Genomic DNA, 21,027 nt, shown 5'->3' with positions numbered 1-21,027 from the left:
TCATGAATACTTAAATTTATGAATAGTACATAATAGCACATTTCACAGTGCTTAAAAAGCGAACTTTAAATGACATTTACACCATTAGCACTCTTATTTGTTCAGGGGCATCTGTTCTTGGCCGGCCCGGTGCAGAACCACTAATCATTCCACTACAAACTGCCTCACGCTACAATAATGACGCCCTAATCTATTATATAGATTTGAATTATCTGCTAGTTTAGCGATCGGCTTGTGCTATCAGCCCGTCCAGATGCCATAAAGATTTGCGAGCAGACTTCCAGCTAACAATGGTAGGCTGCGGTGTTCAGTAAAGATACGATACCCCGTGCTTTGTATACCACTGGAGTAATACGCTGGCCATTGCCTGCATAATGTGAGTACAAAGCAATATTATGACCATAATTTTGTTATAACCACTTCCATGCACTGTCACAAAACTATAATTATATTATACAGATCTATAGTTATAAACGCTTATGTAAATTGATTATCTGGCTACTTATATGAGCCACATTGCTCGCTTGGTATACATGATAATACCAAGACTGTGTCATTTCATGCATCGGTTTAATATCATGTAAATCAGGAATGATGATATTGTGCCACATTAAACTTGTATGCTGCTTACACCCCATGGAGTGCGTTTAATGGCTTTCCCCATCTTCCCTAGGGACTGCCACTGAAAACTGGCCAGTCGGTTAACACTGGCACATTTACAGTAATGTTCACTAATGTGCTCTCTCCTCCTTGTAAAAATAAACCAGTAAATAAAACAAAATGCAGTCCACACTAAACAAAAACTTGACCTTTGTCCAGGAATTTCTCAATAAATTCCACAGCCTCCATCCAATTTAGCTACAATGTATTTTGCCCTTAATTTTTTGTAAGCACATTTAAGTTACTGTTACATTTGTTTTATAGTTACAGCAGAAGTTGTTAAATAGCCATCTAATTCAAAATATGCTAAGTATACCACAATTTTGCCAATACGAGAACAACAATGCAAGCAATGGGCCTCATTCCCAAAACTTTTTTAATTATTTTAATGAAATTACTTAAATTATTTTTACTTGTGTTCTTAAAAATGTTCCTACACAAAAAACAAAAAAAAAACAAAAACAATATGAGACTCATGAAACATGTGCAGACCTTTGTTTTTGTGCATATCCCAGGTGTATGAGATGATGAACGCTGGCTGTTTTTATGTGCAATCCTGTTCATGTGATTCGCATAAGGTAACAGCCACGATGAATGCCGAAGTGTTCTTGGAAATGTTCTTACACACAGTTCACGCGCAAATGTGATCGTACACGTGTTTCGGGAATGAGGCCCAATTGCCTGGGTAATCACGCTTCAGGTTTAAGGTTGAAATCATTCCTAAACTGTTCACAGGATAATGCCAGAGAAGTCTCACGTTTGTCAGAATCTGAATCACCACAGACTTTGTCACAGCTCTTGCACTTTCTAAAGTGGCGTTTTGCAATCATACGCAACGCAGTTTCATGCCCTGAAAGTCTACGAAGCCACCACACGTCGCTGCATACAAAGGGAATCAAATCAGAACATTGTTATGCTACAATCAGGATGTCTATCCATAGACTGAGCCAGGAAAAAAACAGCTGTTTCGTTTTAAAGGACACTGTAAAAAAAATCTTGTTAAATCTAAAAGATTGCTTCCAGTAACTGCCATTGTTTTATTCCAAATCACTTTTTTTTTTTTTCCACCAACACACTACTCCGGTATAATTACCTGTCATGTAATTGCAAGGACACGATCGTAATCTATGTGTGCGTCACACACCAGACCGTTCCTCCGGGTTCAGGCGGGAGCAATGAGAGGCAGAGAGCGGGGGTTTCTCTCCAGTCTCTCAGGCAACGCTGCACCACAGAAGAAGAAACGCGACATACTCTAGGCTGTGTACAGACAGAGAACTGGGAAGGGATGCCCTCCTCGCCTACTGAGGGAATTACAAAGCCCTTCTCCCCAGACACACAAATGTGCGCACACACACAGCAACATTCAGTCCATTGGATGGCAGTCCCTCTAGACCACCTAGCAACTCAGTTTCCACCCACTTCCAAAATGAGAACTCCACCACTCGCGCACTCTAAAATACTGTATCGCGTATTTATGCAAAGAATGGCAATAAATGCCAAAAATTATTAGCACATCCAAATTAATTCACATATTTTAAGATGGCAAAATAAATATGTGACCGTCCTACTCTGGAGTGTGAGAAATATGAACATTGGCTTCTTGTTTTCAGAACACAAAAAGATGCTGCAGTTATCAATCAAGCACTGAGTAACACAAAGCACCAGTATGGCCCTGTAACCCACCAGGACCAGTGTGGAGAACCTCTGGGGTGGTGGTACTTTGAAACAGCAAGGGGGCTGAACAATGGCAGCTGTGACTAAGCAACAGTGTCTGGATGTTTGGAGATGGCTGGCATTAGAGGCCTTTTAATGGTCTGAAAAGTTAAACCAGGAACAGAATGTGTGGTGGTTGGACCAGAACACTAAGCAGGGTGTGATTATGAAAGGAATAAAGGCATTTGGAAATTGTCCACATACAGATATTACATTTACACAAACATTCTTTGGCAGTCCACCACATAGAGCTCTTGCTGTATGCTCTTTTCTGTTAAACAAATTAAATATGCCTGTGATGCATAAAAAATAAAACAATTTGTTCAACTGTTTTGCAGCCATGTGCCTCCACAGACTGAATTTATCCAACAATGAACAGTTTCAGATAGGGAACGATCAACAATCGAACGTCGACCAATCAGTCAATCACATCAATGGGGACCTGCAATAACAATACGTATGCAAAGCACATTTTAGTTATACCAATAGTCGCAACCTCCCCGAGAGGGGCAGACGCCCGCAAGCACGCAAAGATATCAACCTTTGCTAGGCTACCGCTCGCAATCGATGTGCTGACGACAGCTTCGCTTTACAAACCTTTTTCTCTCTGGTAAGACGGCGCTGAATACAGTACGTGCCGTCCGTTAATAAAACTGATCGCGAGATAAAGGCGGCGTTCTCTTTCTCGTTCGTTGGGTCGGATCCTGACTGCGGCGGCTGTCACTGGGTTAGCCCCACAGGGCGACGCAGAGGCTAATTGTCGGCAGCGGCGCTCAGGGATAGGGGGAAGTTTCCGTTGGCAGGGACTTGCACCTCATCACGAAGTGTCTCCCTCTGACTCATTCTCCGTGCGAGCCTAACCTGTGAGCCACGGTGCGAAAGGAAGTGCCGCTTGACGTCACGTGCTTGCTTGCGCTCCCCGAGGCGATAGCGGAGGATCCGAGTACAGTATACGCGCTGATCTACGAACGGGAGTTCAAGATTGGGAAGAAAAATTGTGTAAAGGTGGAAAAGCACAACTATGGGTATAAACAGCACTTCTGTTCAACAAGTTGTTTTGGATATCTGTAGAGGATTTTGGAACCAGTTTTCCACGTCTTTCTCCAAGGGTAACAATGGTAGAGCACACCTTCACCCTACAGAGCCAATCATGTGACCAGTAACGGGCCCGTTCTACCAACACTCAGGTGGCCTGCAATGTAAAATGCATGTAAAACACAAGTCTTGCCTCAGCCTGGCCAACTCTACAGGTTTAGTGTTCATTAAAAAAGGAGCCTAATTATAAATGTGTGGTGGCACTGCTGTTGCATGCTCTCCAAAGTGAGACAAAAATATAGGTTAAAATCAGCACAATGTTCTCCAATCAGCTCCAAAGCAATGACAAAAGGCATGCAGCCTTTATAGTGCTTCTTCTCCTATCTTGGCTAGCAGAACTTCAAACAATGGGAATTAATCTTTTGTTTGATGGATAGTTTCATGCAACCAAAAGGTGGACATTCCAGAGGTCAGAAAGTAAAAGTTCTGCCATGAGTTTCTTCCACCCATGAACTCAGCCAGCTGATTTCACTAATTAGTTCTACCGCCTGGCTGAAGAATGTTGTGCTAATGAGAAAATCCAGGTGATTGGAACAGAATTTTTTACTTTGTGAATCTGAGTTTTCTACCTCTACATTCAAGCTTGATGCAGTGCAGGGCACAAGGAAAATACGACTGCATTCAGTCAGTGTATTAAATTTAAGGTTATTTTCTGGGATGTGTGCTGCATCCCTTTCAGCCGCTCAAAAGTGGCATCATTGTGATATAGCTTGCAGAAAAAAATATTATGTATGCATGAAAGTGTGAGTGTGAGTATCATTGTGTGTGTGTTACAGTGTAGTAGTAGCATTTTCAAGAAGGGAAATCCTTACGCCCGTACAATACATCTGTACAGCTTGCCTGTAAAAGCATCAGTATATAACACCTTGCTTGCATCTTTCCCCATTTTCCTTAATGCAGAAGGAGTTATGCAAACCGCTGCTTGTCGCCGTGCCATCAAAGCGCAGTGAATCATTTGTATCGCCCGGGATGGGTCTGAGGCAAAAAAGGGAGGGCAGGTGGCGTGCGGCAGATATGTTTAAAATCGAGACAAGCTGAGGTTCGATTCGCCACCGCGCATGAATCAGTGTTAGCGAAAGACATTACGGTGCCCTCGCTTTGTGTAGAATGAAGCTCTTCACCGCTTTATTGCAGGCTTTGCCTACCACATGTAATATTTATACAGCTGAGCATCACAATCCTGAAACAGCAAAGCAAAAACCAAGAAATATTTTGTGTGTGTGTGTGTGTGTGTGTGTGTGTGTGTGTGTGTGTGTTATATTTAGACTTAAATCTTATTTGTATTACTTTTCTTGTTAAATAACACAAAAACGATTTCCAATGAGGTGAGGCAGTTTGACTCATTTCAAGATTTCCCAATGGGGCTAAATGATTTCAGTTGTGACACAAAAAGCAAATATTTTCTACTTGAGAGAAAAAAAAAAGATTTTATGTCTCATTTCAAGACTAAAACACTTGTTAGGACAGACTTTTTTTTTGCAGTGTAGCTGTAACTGGAATGAAAGGCTTCTTGTTGACTCAACACCTGGCATAGCTCACACAGGCAAAGTTATACTGTAGTTAGTTTGGTTTGCTTCAGAGGAAAGCACTTGGAACATTTTAAGTTTTGTGTCCCAGTTTTTGTCTGGAATTGGCCAGCTGCCTGGGGCTGCATAACCACAGAATCCAATTTTTTTCCTGACTAAAAAAGTTAACAGGATTCCCTCTTTGGAATTTAAAGATTATTTTTTTGCCAATTATAGAAGAACCTGCTATGTGATTGGGTGTTGCTTAGCAATTACTAAGCACAGAAAAAATCAGAAGCAACAGAATAAGCAGTAACAGCTTTTTGTCAGGGAATCCCATAATATGCTAAACATTGCTAGACGACAGAATTAAACCTGCAGTCTTGAGTCTTGATTATATACTTCCACGTCAATTGAGAAGTCAGAACCTGAGTTCTATTGTATTAAAACCGGTTTTTAAAAGGGGGTTCGGAGGCCCCTGTGGGTCCTTGAAGGTCATGTGGGGGGGGGGGAGGGGGGAGCCCTAAGCCAGCACATCCACTTATTTCCCCTGTTCGTGATCTTAATCTCTTCCCCTTTGGTCCTCCATGATCGTAATACACGCCCCCCCCCCACAATCTTAAAAATATCAATGTTTTAAACGTATGATGGGGCCCCCCTTTCGGCCTAGGTGCTGGTACCTGGATCAGAAAGGGTTAAAAACACACGCATTAAAGTATCGGCTTTGTACCCACTTAGCACACAAATAAGGACGCGTTCCACCACAAATCAATATAGCATCCCTCCAGCGGGGTTTCAAATATCTCAACAGACATTTGACTGAAAGTCTATCATGTAATGTCGGCTACTGAAATTTTTAAATAATGCCGGTCCAGTTTATAACATCTAGCATTGTTAAATATACATAACATTACAGGCAGTTTTGGAGAAAATACAAGTAAAATGTTCTATGATAAAATGTTCCACTTGGATTAAAAAAAAAAAAGTTCGCAGGAACCGCAATAAAATGTCAGATGAAGAAAGAACAAGATTTATTTGCAATATTTTTAGACGATAGCGAGGGCATGTTCTTGGCCTTTATTAACCTAAGCAGATAATGGAAGTGTAAAAGCTACTGAAGGAAACATGTGGTGGCACTTTTATTAAATCAGGGCAAACAATCTATTCCACTATAATTCAACGTGAATATAAAAATTCCAATAACCACACGCTATTTTTTTCCCCCTTATAATGTAAAAGTGACAGCTGCTGTTTGCACATCATCAGTTTGATTAGGCTTCAGTGAAGCATCTTCAGTATGTTTGTGAATTCACTGGCACATTGATATGATCGCATTTTTGTTTTGTTTTTTTCCCAACGTTGACTGCTAGTGCATTAAAAAGGAAGAATTTTCCAGATAAGGAAATGGAAAAATAATATCGCCTTGCTTTTCCTTAGACCAATGCGTTGTGGCATCTGCAGATTTCCAGCTGTCTTGTACTGTGTGCATCGAGTAACTTTACATTTGTGCTCATATTTTTATGATTATGCTTGGTGTGCCAGTGTGGTCACTACACATTTCCCTTCATGCCAGTTATGAGTACTGGGACAATGTGAAAAAACAACAAAACAACCTACAGAAGCCATGTGAAAACATCCCTGCTCTGTACTCAGTTGGCATTGTCCTGTAGCAGCCATTGGGAAATATCACTTCATAAGCATGATGTTAGTGTGTGTGCATGTGTGTGTGTGTGTGTGTGCGCGTGTGTGTGTGTATGTGCGTGTGTGTGTGCAGGTGCATGATACAAAAAGCTGATACAAAACAAAACCGTTACAAAAAGTGGCACAATTCTGAGGATCCCTGTGATGGTTCGCTATGTAAAGTATGATTCGTGACAAAACCCAGACATCCTCTGCTTTTAGTCAAAACCTAGAGGACCCTGGTGTCTGCAGAGCAAAAGGCCCTCAATCTTCTCAACTTGATAATGCTGTTTAATTAATTTACAATATTTACATTTATTTTTCCTATTCATTCTTTAGTTGTAATGTACTTATGCAGCCGAAGCAGAAACACTCTATAGTGGTGTGACTTGTCATTAGCATTGCATTACCAATGCATTACTAACAAACATCATGGTTTCAAGTCAATGTCAAGCATGCTTGTCTAGTTTAACTTAGGATACTAATTAGCTAAGCTAAAATGTGTTTTTTTTTTTTAATTTAAAAGAGATGAGCATTTGTAACACATAAATTAGCTTCAAAATTGACTTTCGAATAAATCTCACAGATCGATGAAAATACTAAACCAAGAAAAAGTTCCAGCGAGGAACAATTACTTGCATATAGCATCGACAGCTAAATTGTTTTCCTTAATTTATCGGATATGGGATTTACGGTTAACTAACAGTAATGGGATAATTGCGCAGTCACTTTTAACTTCCTTTTTTTTTTAAAAACGGCTCGGTAATGAACTGGGGATTTTACAGAAGGAGCGGGAAGGCTCGCTGCAACATGAACAGCAACAGCTGCAGAAAACTGATAGAAATAAACCTCTGGAAAGCTCCGACGGAGATTTGCACGAGGGTCACACAACATGGCGCAGATGCAGAGGACAATTAAAGCCCCTCTTTGAAGAGGCGGCACACAGCCCAGCAATTACTGCAAACTCCTGATGCACTTCATGGCGCGCAGCAAAACGTCTGCTGTTAATTCAACTCCAACAGACATGCATACAGTCCAATAGGGACCACATGTGCTCTGTGAGAGTTGGCGCAACACTGCACATTTTATACAACACTTGACCAAAAGGGAAAGGGGGGGTGGGTCATTGCTTAGCACTTATCCATGGCAAGGAAGTGGGGTGGGGGGGTGGTCATTGCTTAGCACTTATCCATGGCAAGGAAGTGGGGTGGGGAGGTGGTCATTCCTAGCGCTTACCTTACCCATGGCGAAGAGCGGGGGGGGGGCGGTCATTGCCTAGTGCTTACCCATGGCGAGGGGGGGGGGGGGTCATTGCTTACCACTTACCCATGGCTAGGAAGGGGGAGACATTGCTTAGTGCTTACCCATGGCGAAGAAGGGGATCCCGAGCAGCGTGGAGTTAAACTTTCCGTCGGAGATGAAAAAGATCCCCGCGGCCGTCACGTTGGCGATGCAGATGGTGAGCACGCCCAGCAGGCCCAGGAAGGGCTTCCCGCGCAGGCAGTCCCTCATGGAGCTGGAGACGGTGGCGGCCAGCAGGACGAGCACCAGGCTGACCAGCACCTCGCTGCGGGCCAGCACGCCCGTCCTGTGGAAGTCCCTCCACAGGCTGAGCGAGGTGAGCGACTGGACGTACAGGTCCCCGGCACCGCCGCCGCCGCCCCCGCCGCCGCCGCCGCCGCCAGCCGCGGACGCGGACGCCAGCTGTCGCGCCAGCGCGCAGAACTCGCTCTCCCACTGCTCGGCGATGGCATCCTGGGCGAGCGAGTCGTAGTTGTGGAGGTAGTACGTGATCTGGACGGCCCGCGCCGACTTCACCTGCTGGTCGCGGCTGTTGGGGGCCGGTATCACCCCTCCCAGCTGGTGGCCGATGAAGGAGACCCGCCCGTCCTAAACAACAGACGGCACCGTTTGTTTCTGTTAGCCGTACGCACGCCACAGCCCAGCCCAGAAGCAACACGACCGCTAGTCTATCTGCTAATGCATTCCAGACGGGCCAGGTGTTTGTTGCCACAGATTACCCAGCCTTAATTACTAAATTAACTCAGTGCACCCATGCTGGGTCCCTCGTAGATCAGGCTAGACGGTACTCAGTCTCAGTCCAGGGGAACCCCTGTGTATGCTGGTTTTCATTCCAAACACAATTGCAAGCCCAGAATTTTAACAAGAAGTTCATTTTTTCTTAATTAGTCACTTTTCTTGTTCTGTGGGATTATTTACCCTCTTAAACCACATTATGTCAGAAATAGCTATGCATGCTATGAAAATAGAAGTCCCATGTTTACATTGTGCTTACTAATGCTATACATTGCAAATGATTATATGAAAAGGGGTAAAAAAAAAAATTAACTGATTAAATTAAAGACTGATGCTCCTAATTGGAGAAAGCGTGGACACTGGCTACTGGAACTAACCATTCTGCAGATAATGAAGAATTCAAAGACGAAGCACAAGATAATGAGCTAAACTTGCATTGTGTAAAAAAAAAAAAATTTCAGGAAAAATTATGATGAAAGAAGTAACACATGTTCAACAACCTTAATTAAGAGAGCTTGGCTATAACAAATTCAAGCACAGGCAGGGGGTCCCCAGGACCGAGACTGAGAACCAGTGGATTTGGTCATTGTGAAATGTTTCATATAAAGACATACAGGGAGCAGAATTGCCATGGGATTTCAGAAACAGATATGGCCTTCCTGGCCAACCTCTAGTCTAACTGCATCTACAGCTCAGAATTTTGTAATTGTTACTGTGAGGTCATTGACAATCAGGTTTTCAGAAGGTAGCAAGGTTAAACTTTTCAACGTTTATGCTTTTAGGGAGATGTCAAATGAAAGATTTAACATTGTGCAAGAGGGTCCAGCAATATAGGTCAAAGACAACATACATGTAGGCCCACAGCATCATTACTGTACCAGTAACTCCTATTGCCACTAATGTTTATGCACATATACAGCATGTAAAAGGTCATCTTTTTAAAAAATGTGTTGATTTCCATTGAGCAAATTATTACAGGCACTCTGTTTTGTTGTGCCACCAACATCTCTTACTTGAGCATCATATATTCAGTTGACCAGGTTTTAAAATGAACCAATTATTGTTGTTGTTTTTCTTTTTTCCCCTTTTGTAAACATCCATAATAGGTCAGTAGCACTTGTAGCAAGTCCCAACCATCCTGCTCTTAACAACACGGGTATCTCTAACGCACAAAAACCCGGAATAGAAATGTATTCCACAGAGATTTGGCTGACTGATTCAGGCGCTTGCTTCAACTTGCCCTCCTTGCCCCCTAAATTAAAATGGCCTCTTTGATTGAGGGAAGCAGTGGTTACCGGGTCATGTAATGGAAAACTGAAGCTCATTGGCTGCTGTTCCGATGTGAACCTGATCAAAACACTGCCTACTAATAATAGCACAAACGCATCCTACGGCTGACTGTTGCTTTGAAATGTCTGATGTACTCAAACCACCTTGCTCTCGCAGAGAAAACAATGGTGCATTTTTGGCATCCCACCCAAGGAACTAATACTCGACACCGATAATGTTAATTAAAAAGCAATATATCAAATCGTTAGGCCATCACAATCATCAGAAGTCTTACTGGGACTCTGTGGGCACAAATCACATTGGACATATCCCATTCAGGTTTGGCTTTGACTTTGAAATGCAGCAGTTTGCACACTCAAGCATGCTATAGAATAATGGCGCAGGTCGCTATTCAGCAGCTGTGAACGCTGACACACTGTTTGTTGGGTTTCTGGAAGGGGCTTGCATTTAATAAATAAATAAATAAATAAATAAAAATGCTTAAACTATGGTGCAAATGAATAACATTCAGTCGAACGGTGAGGGGGATGCCCCCTCCCCATCTCCCCCTAGAATACGAGTTCCAGGGAAGCCGCACCGCTTACTCCAAATCACATGATGCAGTGGTAAATCTGTCAAGAAAAAGCTGCAGGAAAAAAAAAAAAAAAAACATCAATGAAGCATTTAACACTTAAAGCAACTACAGACGCAGGCCGCTTTCCTTCTTGGAGAATTCGGGTTCCCGAGCGCTGCAATAATTTCAGAGGCATTGTGCAAAGAGACGGGAACACACTGCCGAAAACAGACAGCGCAGGGATCGAGTGAAACAGGGGAGTACCAGAGCCTCGGATGCTGCATTACAGCGTCACCACTTTCAGGTCGGAAGTGATCAAGTGGAAACACCGTATGAATGAACAGACCACAGTTAAATTACTCACAGGGATCACGGGGAAAGCGTGCAATAGCCTAATTTAGCAGAACTAGAATTGTTTTTTAAAAAGTGAGTTGAGGTGCATGATGATAAAATGTGTGCCGTACTCAGATCCGGCTTCTCCACATGGAAATAATTTTCTCAATGACCATGAAGCACAGAGTGAATAGGACTCCCACTGGGGGAGTGTGTAATATTCAAGACGTGAATGCATCATATGCTCGCATGCGATCTGAATATTAAAATAAGCATTACTTTCAGTCCGCCGGCCTGTAGGCTTGCGTGCATTAAAAAAAACAACCTTAACCATATAAATAAATGATAAATTCCATCCTAATTTTACGGAACTTCGATGATTGCTTCATACACGAAGACCACATTCCACACGCTATATCGAGCCGGCTATCATCTATTAACCGGGATTAAAATGAAAGTTAAAGTGTTTATTTATAACGTACATACATTGGAAAGTTGTGAATTGCACCTTGTATTTATGGGTAGCCACATCTTACACATACACACACACACACACATGCGCGCGCGCCCAAGCACACACACACAAACACACACACACACGAATGCTGACTCCATGGCAGTCGCTATTATGTGTGTAGATATGTCTGAAAAGGACGAAGAAATTGCAGACTGTTTCAGTGTAGCAATATTTACGTGAACATTGCTCCTACACGCTACGTGCAGCGGAGACTACGCACGAATCCGTTTGCATTGCATTTTCATTGTTTAAATCAGAGGGGAATCTGATCGGCAGCAAACGACCAGACCGCTGCCACCGCACTCGTTATTAAAAAATTACGCTATAGCTAGCCAGCTTGTAAAGCTTTTGCAGTGCTCGAGATCATTCCGGCATTTGGTTTTTGGCTAATAATGTAAGATACGGAAGGCATCCCCATCGATGTAGGGTACTCATACAACCCTTGCACATTTGATTGTTGCTCGTTAATGTTGTTTTTATAAAATGAATTGCTGTGAAACCCATTACCGTCTTACCTTTAACGTTGTATTTGGATAGCTCACTGGTACCTTTGAGAAAGTGCTGTTAGAGAGAACAGCTAAGCGGATATCTTCGAAAATTGTAATTATATCATCCAAAAGACATCTCTTATCCCGGTAGCTCATGACACAGAGATGTGCGAAAGTGTAATTGAACCCTTTATAATTAACCCGCAAATCCAGCACCTTCTTGTGGACCTGCAGGACCTGGTCGGCCAGTTCCAGTATGTTTCCCCCGGATTTTGCCAGCAGAATCAACCTGCCATATCTGCCGGGAGTGTGTAGATCTGAATACAGCTTGTTTTTTGACTGGTCGATGGGGAAAAGACTGTTCGCCAGACTCCGTTCAATTTTAGCGAGGCTGTGGGTCGGTGCAACCAGTATCTCGAGGTCCCTTTCGGGCTTGAATCTGCTCAGCACGGTAGATCCGAAAATGATGGTTAAGACAGCGGGAACGGTGAGGAAAAAAACCGGATGCCTGCTAACAAATAAACCCAGCCAGTAGAAAGAAGCTTTTAGCCCTCTGTGAATCACTTGCCGCAGCATCCTCCTCCGGATCCAGCTTGCAGATGCCCCGTTTCTTCCTATGAAGCACATGTGACATGTGGCTCCGTTGCCCCGCTTTGTCAATCCGTTTCTTTCTTTCTTTCTTTTTTTTTTTTTTTTGGAAAACACTACACCTGTGAAACACTGCAGCAATTTGCAACGAGAGTCAGATATTGATTGATTTTTTTGTTTTGTTTCATCTCAAGCCATCCCTCCCCCTTTTTTAACCGCTGATCTGGGACTGTTAATGTTGCCCGTGCTGCAACCGCAGCAGTCCTCGGCGGTCTGGTATAGCATGTGTGCCTAGTTCTAACTACACTATCGGCGGTAGCTGATTAATGTAGGATACTTGACTGTAACCATGTGCTGTGGTTGGTGAGGTTTGAGGGGGGAGGGGGGGCGGGAGGGGGGGGGGGGGGGGTCTTCGCAGAAATGCTGATGCAGGGTTATTTTAAGAACACGCGCCGCTTACAGCTTTCGTTATTGTGATAAAATAAGACGGACGTGGGAAAAAATAAATCACTCATCGTTTTATAGTCAAGTAGTTTCCCTGAAGGTCTCCAGATTTCTCGCCAATTAACGTTATAAAATGCGTGGAAAGCCTACATTTTAAACTGCTGAATTCCAGAACACTGACCTCCAGATAAGATTAAATCAGAATTAATTTTTAAGGATGGCACCGAAGTGGAACCTTAACTGTTCTGGCCCGTATTGCTCCAATCACAAGCAATATAGTCCATACAGTCAATATACTCAACTCCTTAATAGGATTACAAGTCTATAGTTGCCAATCCTCTCTCTCTCTCTCTCTCTCTCTCTCTCTCTCTTTCTCTCCGTGTGTGTTCAAGTTGGTATTTCATACAATACCATTCTATTATTGTTATGTTGATATGGTGCGGTGTGTTAATAGTTTGGGTACTGAATCTATGCTATCGTGCCACCTTAGTCCTTGCTACTTCTGTCAACTTATGTCCATCTGTCCCTTATTACTAATTTTTTACCCACACTGTTTAATGTGTCTTGTCTCATGCTGTTAACCTTTTCTAAACCTTACAACTTTCTCTTCTGTAGATTCTTATGAGGTCAAGACACGTTTTTTACACAATGTTCTGCCCAGTGTTTGGATATGTTATTGATGGTACAGTTATCATAAAGTAAGCTGTTGCTTTCCACTGAACGGTTGTCGGAATCTGCATATAGAATGTTTTCCTGCTGTCTTTTTGTGCGGATCCCTGAACGCAGAGTGGGTCTAACTGCAGTGGTGAGTTCCCTGAAGCATATATTCAAACAAGGACAAATAATGAAAAGCCAAGAAGACACCATTTGTCATTGCAGTATCTCATTTCCAAGCCAAAACCACCAAGCCATAAAACCTCTAGAATCACAGAATAAAACAATGCAAAAAAATAATTTTGAATGATAATTAAAGAGGTGCTGTCATTTATACAGTGGGTCATGCATGTATTGTGAGTCGCAGAGCATGTATTTAAAGGGCACATCTGTGAGGTCAAGGTAAGTTAATGGAAAGTGGAGCCCATCGCCCTTTTTGTGTTTAATAAAGACTGCCGGGGATGCCAGCGATAGTTTTCTCAGATTGCATTTAGGAAAGGCGTGGAGCCAAAAAAAAAAAAAAAACAACAACAAAAAAAACAGTCTCTAGTGACCCAGAGAGGCTGTGCCTCTCTTAATGAACTCCACCTTTATTGTGATTGCTGCTGGGAGGAGTGGTGGAGGAAGGAGCAGAGAGGGCTTTTTTTTGGGCTACTATCAGCTGTATCTGTTCTCTCCCCATAGCCAGGGAGGCCTATAGGACCTTGGACAGCAGCTGTATCTGTTCTGTCCTCATAGCCAGGGAGGCCTACAGAACCTTGGACAGCAGCTGTATCTGTTCTCTCTCCATAGCCAGGGAGGCCTATAGGACCTTGGACAGCAGCTGTATCTGTTCTCTCCCCATAGCCAGGAAGGCCTATAGGACCTTGGACAGCAGCTGTATCTGTTTCGTCCTCATAGCCAGGGAGGCCTACAGGACCTTGGAAAGCAGCTGTATCTGTTCTGTCCCACAAACAGGGAGGCCTACAGGACCCTGGACAGCTGCTGTGTCTGTGCCTTCCTCTAGCCAAATAGGTGTGCAGGACCTTGGACAGCAGCTGTATCTGTTCTGTCCCACAAACAGGGAGGCCTACAGGACCTTGGATAGTAGCAGCCTCACACACACACACACACACACACACACACATACATACATGCTCAGCTAAGAACATGTTTTTGAGCACAGCCTCTGTGCATGTTGGCTCACCCAACTGCAAGCCCTTTGAGAAAGTTATTGATCTCATAATTTATTTATCTAGAACGGTATTTATTTTAAAAATGGAAAGTCATTTTAAACCCCACTGCAAGAGGTAATTTGTTTTTCATGTCTGTTGTCCCCAGTCTCATGGATATTTTATTTTTGTGCACTGTTTTGCTTTGTTGATAAATGGGTTTAAGATTATTGCTTCAGTTCAGTTGAGTGTATCTTATTCGAGTCGCCACTCCATCCAGTGATTCCACCCAACGCTGTGCCACAGTAATGCACCAAGGGACAAAAAAAAACAGATTTTGATCCTGGATCTTCGTCAGGTCTGGCAAAGATCCTGTAGGATCACAGTTTATTTTAGTTGGTCCTTTGGCATTTCACCAATAAAGGTGTGAAGCACTAAGAGCAAAGCAACTTTGATTACAAGATATTGCAGAATGGGAGAAATTGATTTTCTTTAGCAGTAGGCAGTTTTGAATCCTTATCCAATGCCAGTTGTCTCTCTCTCTCTCTCTCTCTCTCTCTCTCTCTCTCTCTCTCTCTGTGTGTGTGTGTGTGTGTTCCATTCCCATGCTGCTTGCTATTAGGCAATGCTATTATGTTATCAGATACTGGCATTGACTGCATTGACTGTTACACTGCTCATTTAAATTCTGAAGCAGCTGAATGTATGTGGGGTATACACATTACAGTGTTCAGTTTTGAATCAACTCTTAACATATTTCATATGGTCCCAATTGGACTCATGTACTCTGTTTGGGTTAAATGAACTCTGGACCTTTTACTGTGTACAATTTTCTGCTCTTGGTCTTAGTGAGGTTATATTCTCTTCCATTCTTCCCTTTGATCCATGTGTGCATCTAGTATGTAGATGTAGTATTATTTTTTTTAAAAAAAGGTCATTTTCTGCCTCGGAAATGATTTTGCAACATTTACATCAGCAGCAACCTGTCAGTCTACTCAAAAGGCCTTCAGATTGGTTATGGAACCAATGAAGCCAATTATTCAAATGTATGGATTGAGTTATTGTGCCTATCCATTCACTATGGTAATGGGTTTTTTAAAATCTAATATCCCACCACCAGAACTCATATTAAGATTATTCTGCAGTAAAACGGAGTGGACATATATTACATAATATTGATTCCTTTAAAATGCGCTTTTTTATGTCTATTAGATTACAGTGTTGTATAGACCCAGCATTTCACATTCCCATAGATCTACACATTCACATTTTGAAAGTATTCATAAAGTCACATTTGTAACTGTCAGATATAGCTCTGCTTCCGTTGGCTTATAGATCCTGCTGGTTTAGCTTCATATATTCATACCTGTGCCCCTTTATCATAACAGATACTGAGTTCTGTGCATGGGAGCAGATAGAGGACATCGTATTCCCATCCTGAATGAATTCGCTCATTGAGGATTTTTCTGAAACTCTGAATTACATTTTTTTTCATGCCGTCTAGACCTGTTTTAAGCTACTTTCACTGGATATCGTGTGCAGGACTGATAAATGAGCTATGTGATTGGCAGTGCGTTTCACCTTGAAGTGAGGGTAGATTCCAAATTATTCAAATCTCCGCAGGTTGGTATTTTTACCGGTAAGAATAATTACTGAAGCAGAATGATTGATGTAAATGGTTGGGAAAAGATGAGGGCATCCAGTCCATTCTTTACAGCTAATTGGGAATTGGGAAAAGGGCATCATTTATAAATAAAATAATTTGTGAGAACGACAATGGCATCTTGCACAGGCAGCTCAATGCAGGTTTGAGTGTGCAACTGCTAGTTACAGGCTTGAATGTGAAGCCAGTGCAGCATTTATATCAAATGTTACATCCTATACCAGTCAATCATATTAATGATTAGCAAACCCAGCATTTAGGTTACACTCCTAATTTGGTAAAACAGTGATTTATTTTAATTCAGATGACTTCTTTAAAATCAAATCTATTCCCTTCCTGTAAAGTTGACTGCTGCATCATTGAATGAGGATTTCAAGGAAAGTGTCACTGATTAATTTGGCTTGTCCTTGCCTAATTCCCCTGACTGCAACCAAATAGAGACTGTACTTTTCTTAGTAAGCTAATTTAAACTAAATTGAGAGTCATTAAAAACTCAAAGTTTTTCAGTCATGTGCAGTATTTCAGCTGTAAATTATGAGTAAGGCACAGGGGTACAAATCCATCTATCCATCCATGATCTATGCCCGCTTATCCTGGTCAGGGTTGTGGGGGGTGCTGGAGCCTTTCACAGCATGCATTGGGTAAGAGACAGAAATACACCCTGGACAGGCCGCCAATCTATCACAGGGCACGTACACTATTCGCTCACCATTCACTCATACTCATACCTATGGGCAATTTAGAGTCTCTAATTCACCTACCCACATGTCTTTGGACCCATGCAAACACAGGAAGAACATGCAAACTCCACACAGAAAGGCCCAGGCCAGATTCGAGCCATTATTTTTCTAATTACTCCTAGGTATGAGCGTTCTTGGTTGTGTTTCCTGTTTTCCCCCACAGTATTCTTGCTGGGGGTTTTAAAAAATATACATATGTATGGGTTTTAGATTTACATTATACATTACATTACATTATAGGCATTACAGCGCTCTTATCAGGCGACTTACACACTTTACTTAGCACTTCACATGTATCATTTATACAGCTGGATATATCTGAAGCAATGCAGGTTAAGTACCTTGCTCAAGGTAACGGCAGTGTCCTTACCGGTTTGAACCTGCCCTTTCGGTACAGCCAGTTCCTTACCACTCGCACACTCGTCCTAAGATTTGATCTACATTTTCTGTGTGGCACTTTATTACATCCATAGCAAAATGTTAAGTGTCAATTTGAGAATCCAGTCGGGTTCAAACATGTTTAAAATTCTAAACTGCAGCAGCAAATGCACTTTAATTGACATACGGACGCAGTAAACCGTTGCCATTGATGGAGAAACAGTTCAGAGCTTTATTTGCACATTCATTCTGCAAGTGAGGAGAGCACTGCAGTTATGAAAACTGCGCGTTTCCAAAAAAGTTTTGGGGGGGGGATGGCTGGCTTGGAGGAAAAGGGTATTTCTGAGATGTGAACAGGCGGGCAGGAGAGGGAGGGAGGAACCGGAGTGCTCAGGAATCCCTCGTTAAAGCTGTGAAACTGGGCCCGCGTTCAAAGTTTAATCTGCAGTCGCTGCCAGCCCAGAACCTGCCAGGTGGTGCGCCTCCCGGCATCTCCTGTGCAGGAGGAGCCACGGAAACAGAGCTGAGAGTGTGACCATCAAAAACACACCTCCAAACCGCGGACGGAATTCACGACATGCACAGCGCACCTGTATGTGAGGTTTGCTTTACACATAACGGAAACACTTTGACAAAATTTGAAAGGCGTCTTCAACGTGCCGTGCATAGGAGTCTGCCCACATAGGAGAAAGTAATATATTCAAAATTTGGAATGAAGAATTGGCAAATCTCTATAAATGGGCGACAATACCACATGGCCTGTTTTTATTTTTATTTTTATGTTTCAGCAGTTAGATTTGTGAAATGAGTTATCCATGTCTTGATCTGCTAGGGCATAAATGACAGTAATGCGCCACTGCAGGATATTAAAGTTTTTACATGCAAATGAACAGTTTTAAAATGTAGTTTTTATGAAAGTACGGGTGCAAATATTTAAAATGCTACTTTTGCTTCAGCATCTCGTAATGTAGCCATCCTCTCACACAAGGGAATGGGTCCAATCTAGGGACATTCAAAGGTTTTTATAGCAATTAAAATTTTATGTCTGCTTGTTTATTTGGCTATGGACAAGAACCAGCCACCCACTGTAGTTGAGAACTGAGAATGAGTGAGAACAATGATTAAATTCCTATAAATACAAATGCTAAAAAAAAGTTTATACATCAGAAATATGTAGCCAGTTTTGTGCATTGACTCTACCTAGAGTAGAAAAATACCTCAGGTCTTGGGGTATATGTAGATATTATTATTAGTCAATTGCTGATCAGTATTAATGATAACAGTATATTTGTTTTCCCACAAGCTTATGAGTCATGGTGAATAAAAAAATGAAATTACTAGGATGGAATTTATTGTTTATCTCTCTATATGCAAATTATACAAAATTTGCCTTCAGATAATATTCTCATGTGCATTTTTACAAATATTGCAGTGTGAATGCCCTGGCTGAATATATTGTGAAAGATATTGAGAAATATGCCCGCATTTGCATAACGTCTCTGACTTTACATTACCAGTCTGTGTTCATTCCAGCTTGATCCATCTTCATTGGAATGTTTCACCAAAATGTGCTGTCAATACATCCATTTAATATAAGTAAGCAAAATTATGCATAATTAATAGCCTACTGAGGTACAGTATTCAGTGTGTCTCTTTGGGGTATTTCTTATATTTTTATGCTGGCTGAATATATTGAAGTCTATTTGAAATATTTTGCCCGAGGCATTTTCTCGGTTTCATTAAATCTCTCCATGACCACAGACGCACCCCCTGCCCCTAAAATAAAGAAAATGGAACCCGGCGATGCATTATTTCAGGCGGTGTCTCAAGCTCTCTCGATTTGACGTGCACACAGTTATTCATGTATAACTCCCTCGTATGGTGACAGTGCGAGCGAGCCAAGATTTTCCTAATTATGTAGTGCTAGGGGTTCATGTTCCTTCTAAAAAGATGGCGCATCCTGTTCCCAATAAAAAAATTATTATTTTTTAAAAAACATGGTTGACAAGTCAAGCGTGAACCTCAGTTATAAAACCCTGTGAGTGTGATCCCCCGCTTCAGTCTGAAATTAATCTGCTAAAAACACGTGGGGAGAACCGTATCCACAGCGCCCACACGGCGCTCTTTATTCCTGCCTAATGTGGCGCTGTCGTTATTTCCATGGCGATTAATCAAAATCGCGATGAAAATGATCTGACTAACGACAGCTCTCTCTCCTTTTGTTGTTGTTGTTGTTGTTATTAATGGCAATCTCACGCCCCGTCAGAGTGTAAGTCCGTCCCGGCAGAGTCACGGCAACCGTGAATCACGGAACTGTTTTGGCACTCCGTCTTAAAAACAGGAAACTCCACCTGCTGCAGACGCCAAGTGATAATTTTTCAAGGCCAGACTTAATTTGCTGTGGGGGCTGAGAACCCATTAGAGTTACACCTATCCTCTGTTTCTCTAACACGTTTTCCGTTATGTTGATTTCTTTAAAACCCCGTCATCCTAATAACATTTGACCGATGCAGGACATGCATATTATTTCCTAGGTTTTTTAAAAACGTGCTACAAAATGTCTTCCTTAAAAGTTATTGCCCCTTGTTAAACCTCTGCTTCAGTCCTTCAAACTCCATTAATCATCTTGCTTGCCACAGTATATGCAGAGCTGACGTTGCTTGCCTTGAAATATATAGCCCCTAGTGTAGGGTTTCGACATTCCCCTGGTTGCTATTGGAAAGTGAGTGACTATAATTAATTGGGAGTGTGCTGGGAATTAGCTTTCTCTCTGGATGACTAATGCAATTCAGAACAATAGTTAAAAGCCAACAACCTTGGTCCATCATTGTGGGCTTTTGCGGTTAAAGTCATTCAGCGGGTCAAAGGTCATCATTTGACTGAAATTATTGTTTTCAATTGGTGAAAGTATCAGAAAGCACTACATTATTTGAAATATGACACCTTAAGTGCAGAACCATATAGGTAAAGCAAGACATTTCTGCCAATGATAAGTAAATTACACACCAATTATGCAATTTATCATGTGGTATTTAATGTAATGTTTTTACTAACGAATACACATTCCTTGAACTATTACAGAAAGTATTTATTAAATACAAATAACCAACAAAGGTAAAATCAGTTTAATAAAAATGTTCAAATAGAATTTTGTGAAACTATAAAAAGCAATGTATCACCTCGGCAACACCCCTCTTGCCTGAGTCATTGCACTAATTTATTAAACAGAGGAAGCTCACAGAAAGCAACAACATGCACTAGACTGGCAGAACTGGCCTCCGTGCGCTCTTTTTATAACTAGCCTGCAGCCGTCATGCAGATGACAATGGTACATATTTCTGTGACCAATAACTGGCTAGCTAGACTGACTGCTCCTGAACTAGCTGCACGTGAGCATGGATGTAAACACTTGTACACCTTAACTATAAGCAAGCTTTGGCGGCTAACTAGCGAACCGCCACAAAAATATGTTAGTGAATTACTTATGGGTCCTCAAAAACCCAATCATTTTTAAAAAATGTTTAAAAAAAAAAAAAAA

At 42.0% G+C, this 21,027-nt stretch overlaps 1 protein-coding gene across 1 annotated transcript in view; it reads right to left on the bottom strand.

The window, feature by feature from the left end:
* The window catches only part of ptchd4 (patched domain containing 4), a 29,046-nt gene extending 16,279 nt beyond the window's left edge, over positions 1-12,767 (bottom strand). The window contains exons 1-2 of the mRNA XM_064340266.1: positions 11,899-12,767; positions 8,018-8,543 (exon numbers count right to left, since the gene is read on the bottom strand). Of these exons, the coding sequence (XP_064196336.1) occupies positions 8,018-8,543; positions 11,899-12,498 (1,126 nt within the window). The 5' untranslated portion in view covers positions 12,499-12,767. The remainder of the gene's footprint in view (positions 1-8,017; positions 8,544-11,898) is intronic.
* Between the last annotated feature and the right edge of the window lie 8,260 nt (positions 12,768-21,027).

Source organism: Anguilla rostrata, chromosome 6, assembly GCF_018555375.3.
Source record: "Anguilla rostrata isolate EN2019 chromosome 6, ASM1855537v3, whole genome shotgun sequence".
NCBI classification, from domain to species: Eukaryota; Metazoa; Chordata; class Actinopteri; order Anguilliformes; family Anguillidae; genus Anguilla; species Anguilla rostrata.
Note: the sequence above shows the minus strand (reverse complement) of the source record. Positions and strands in the feature narration are given on the sequence as shown.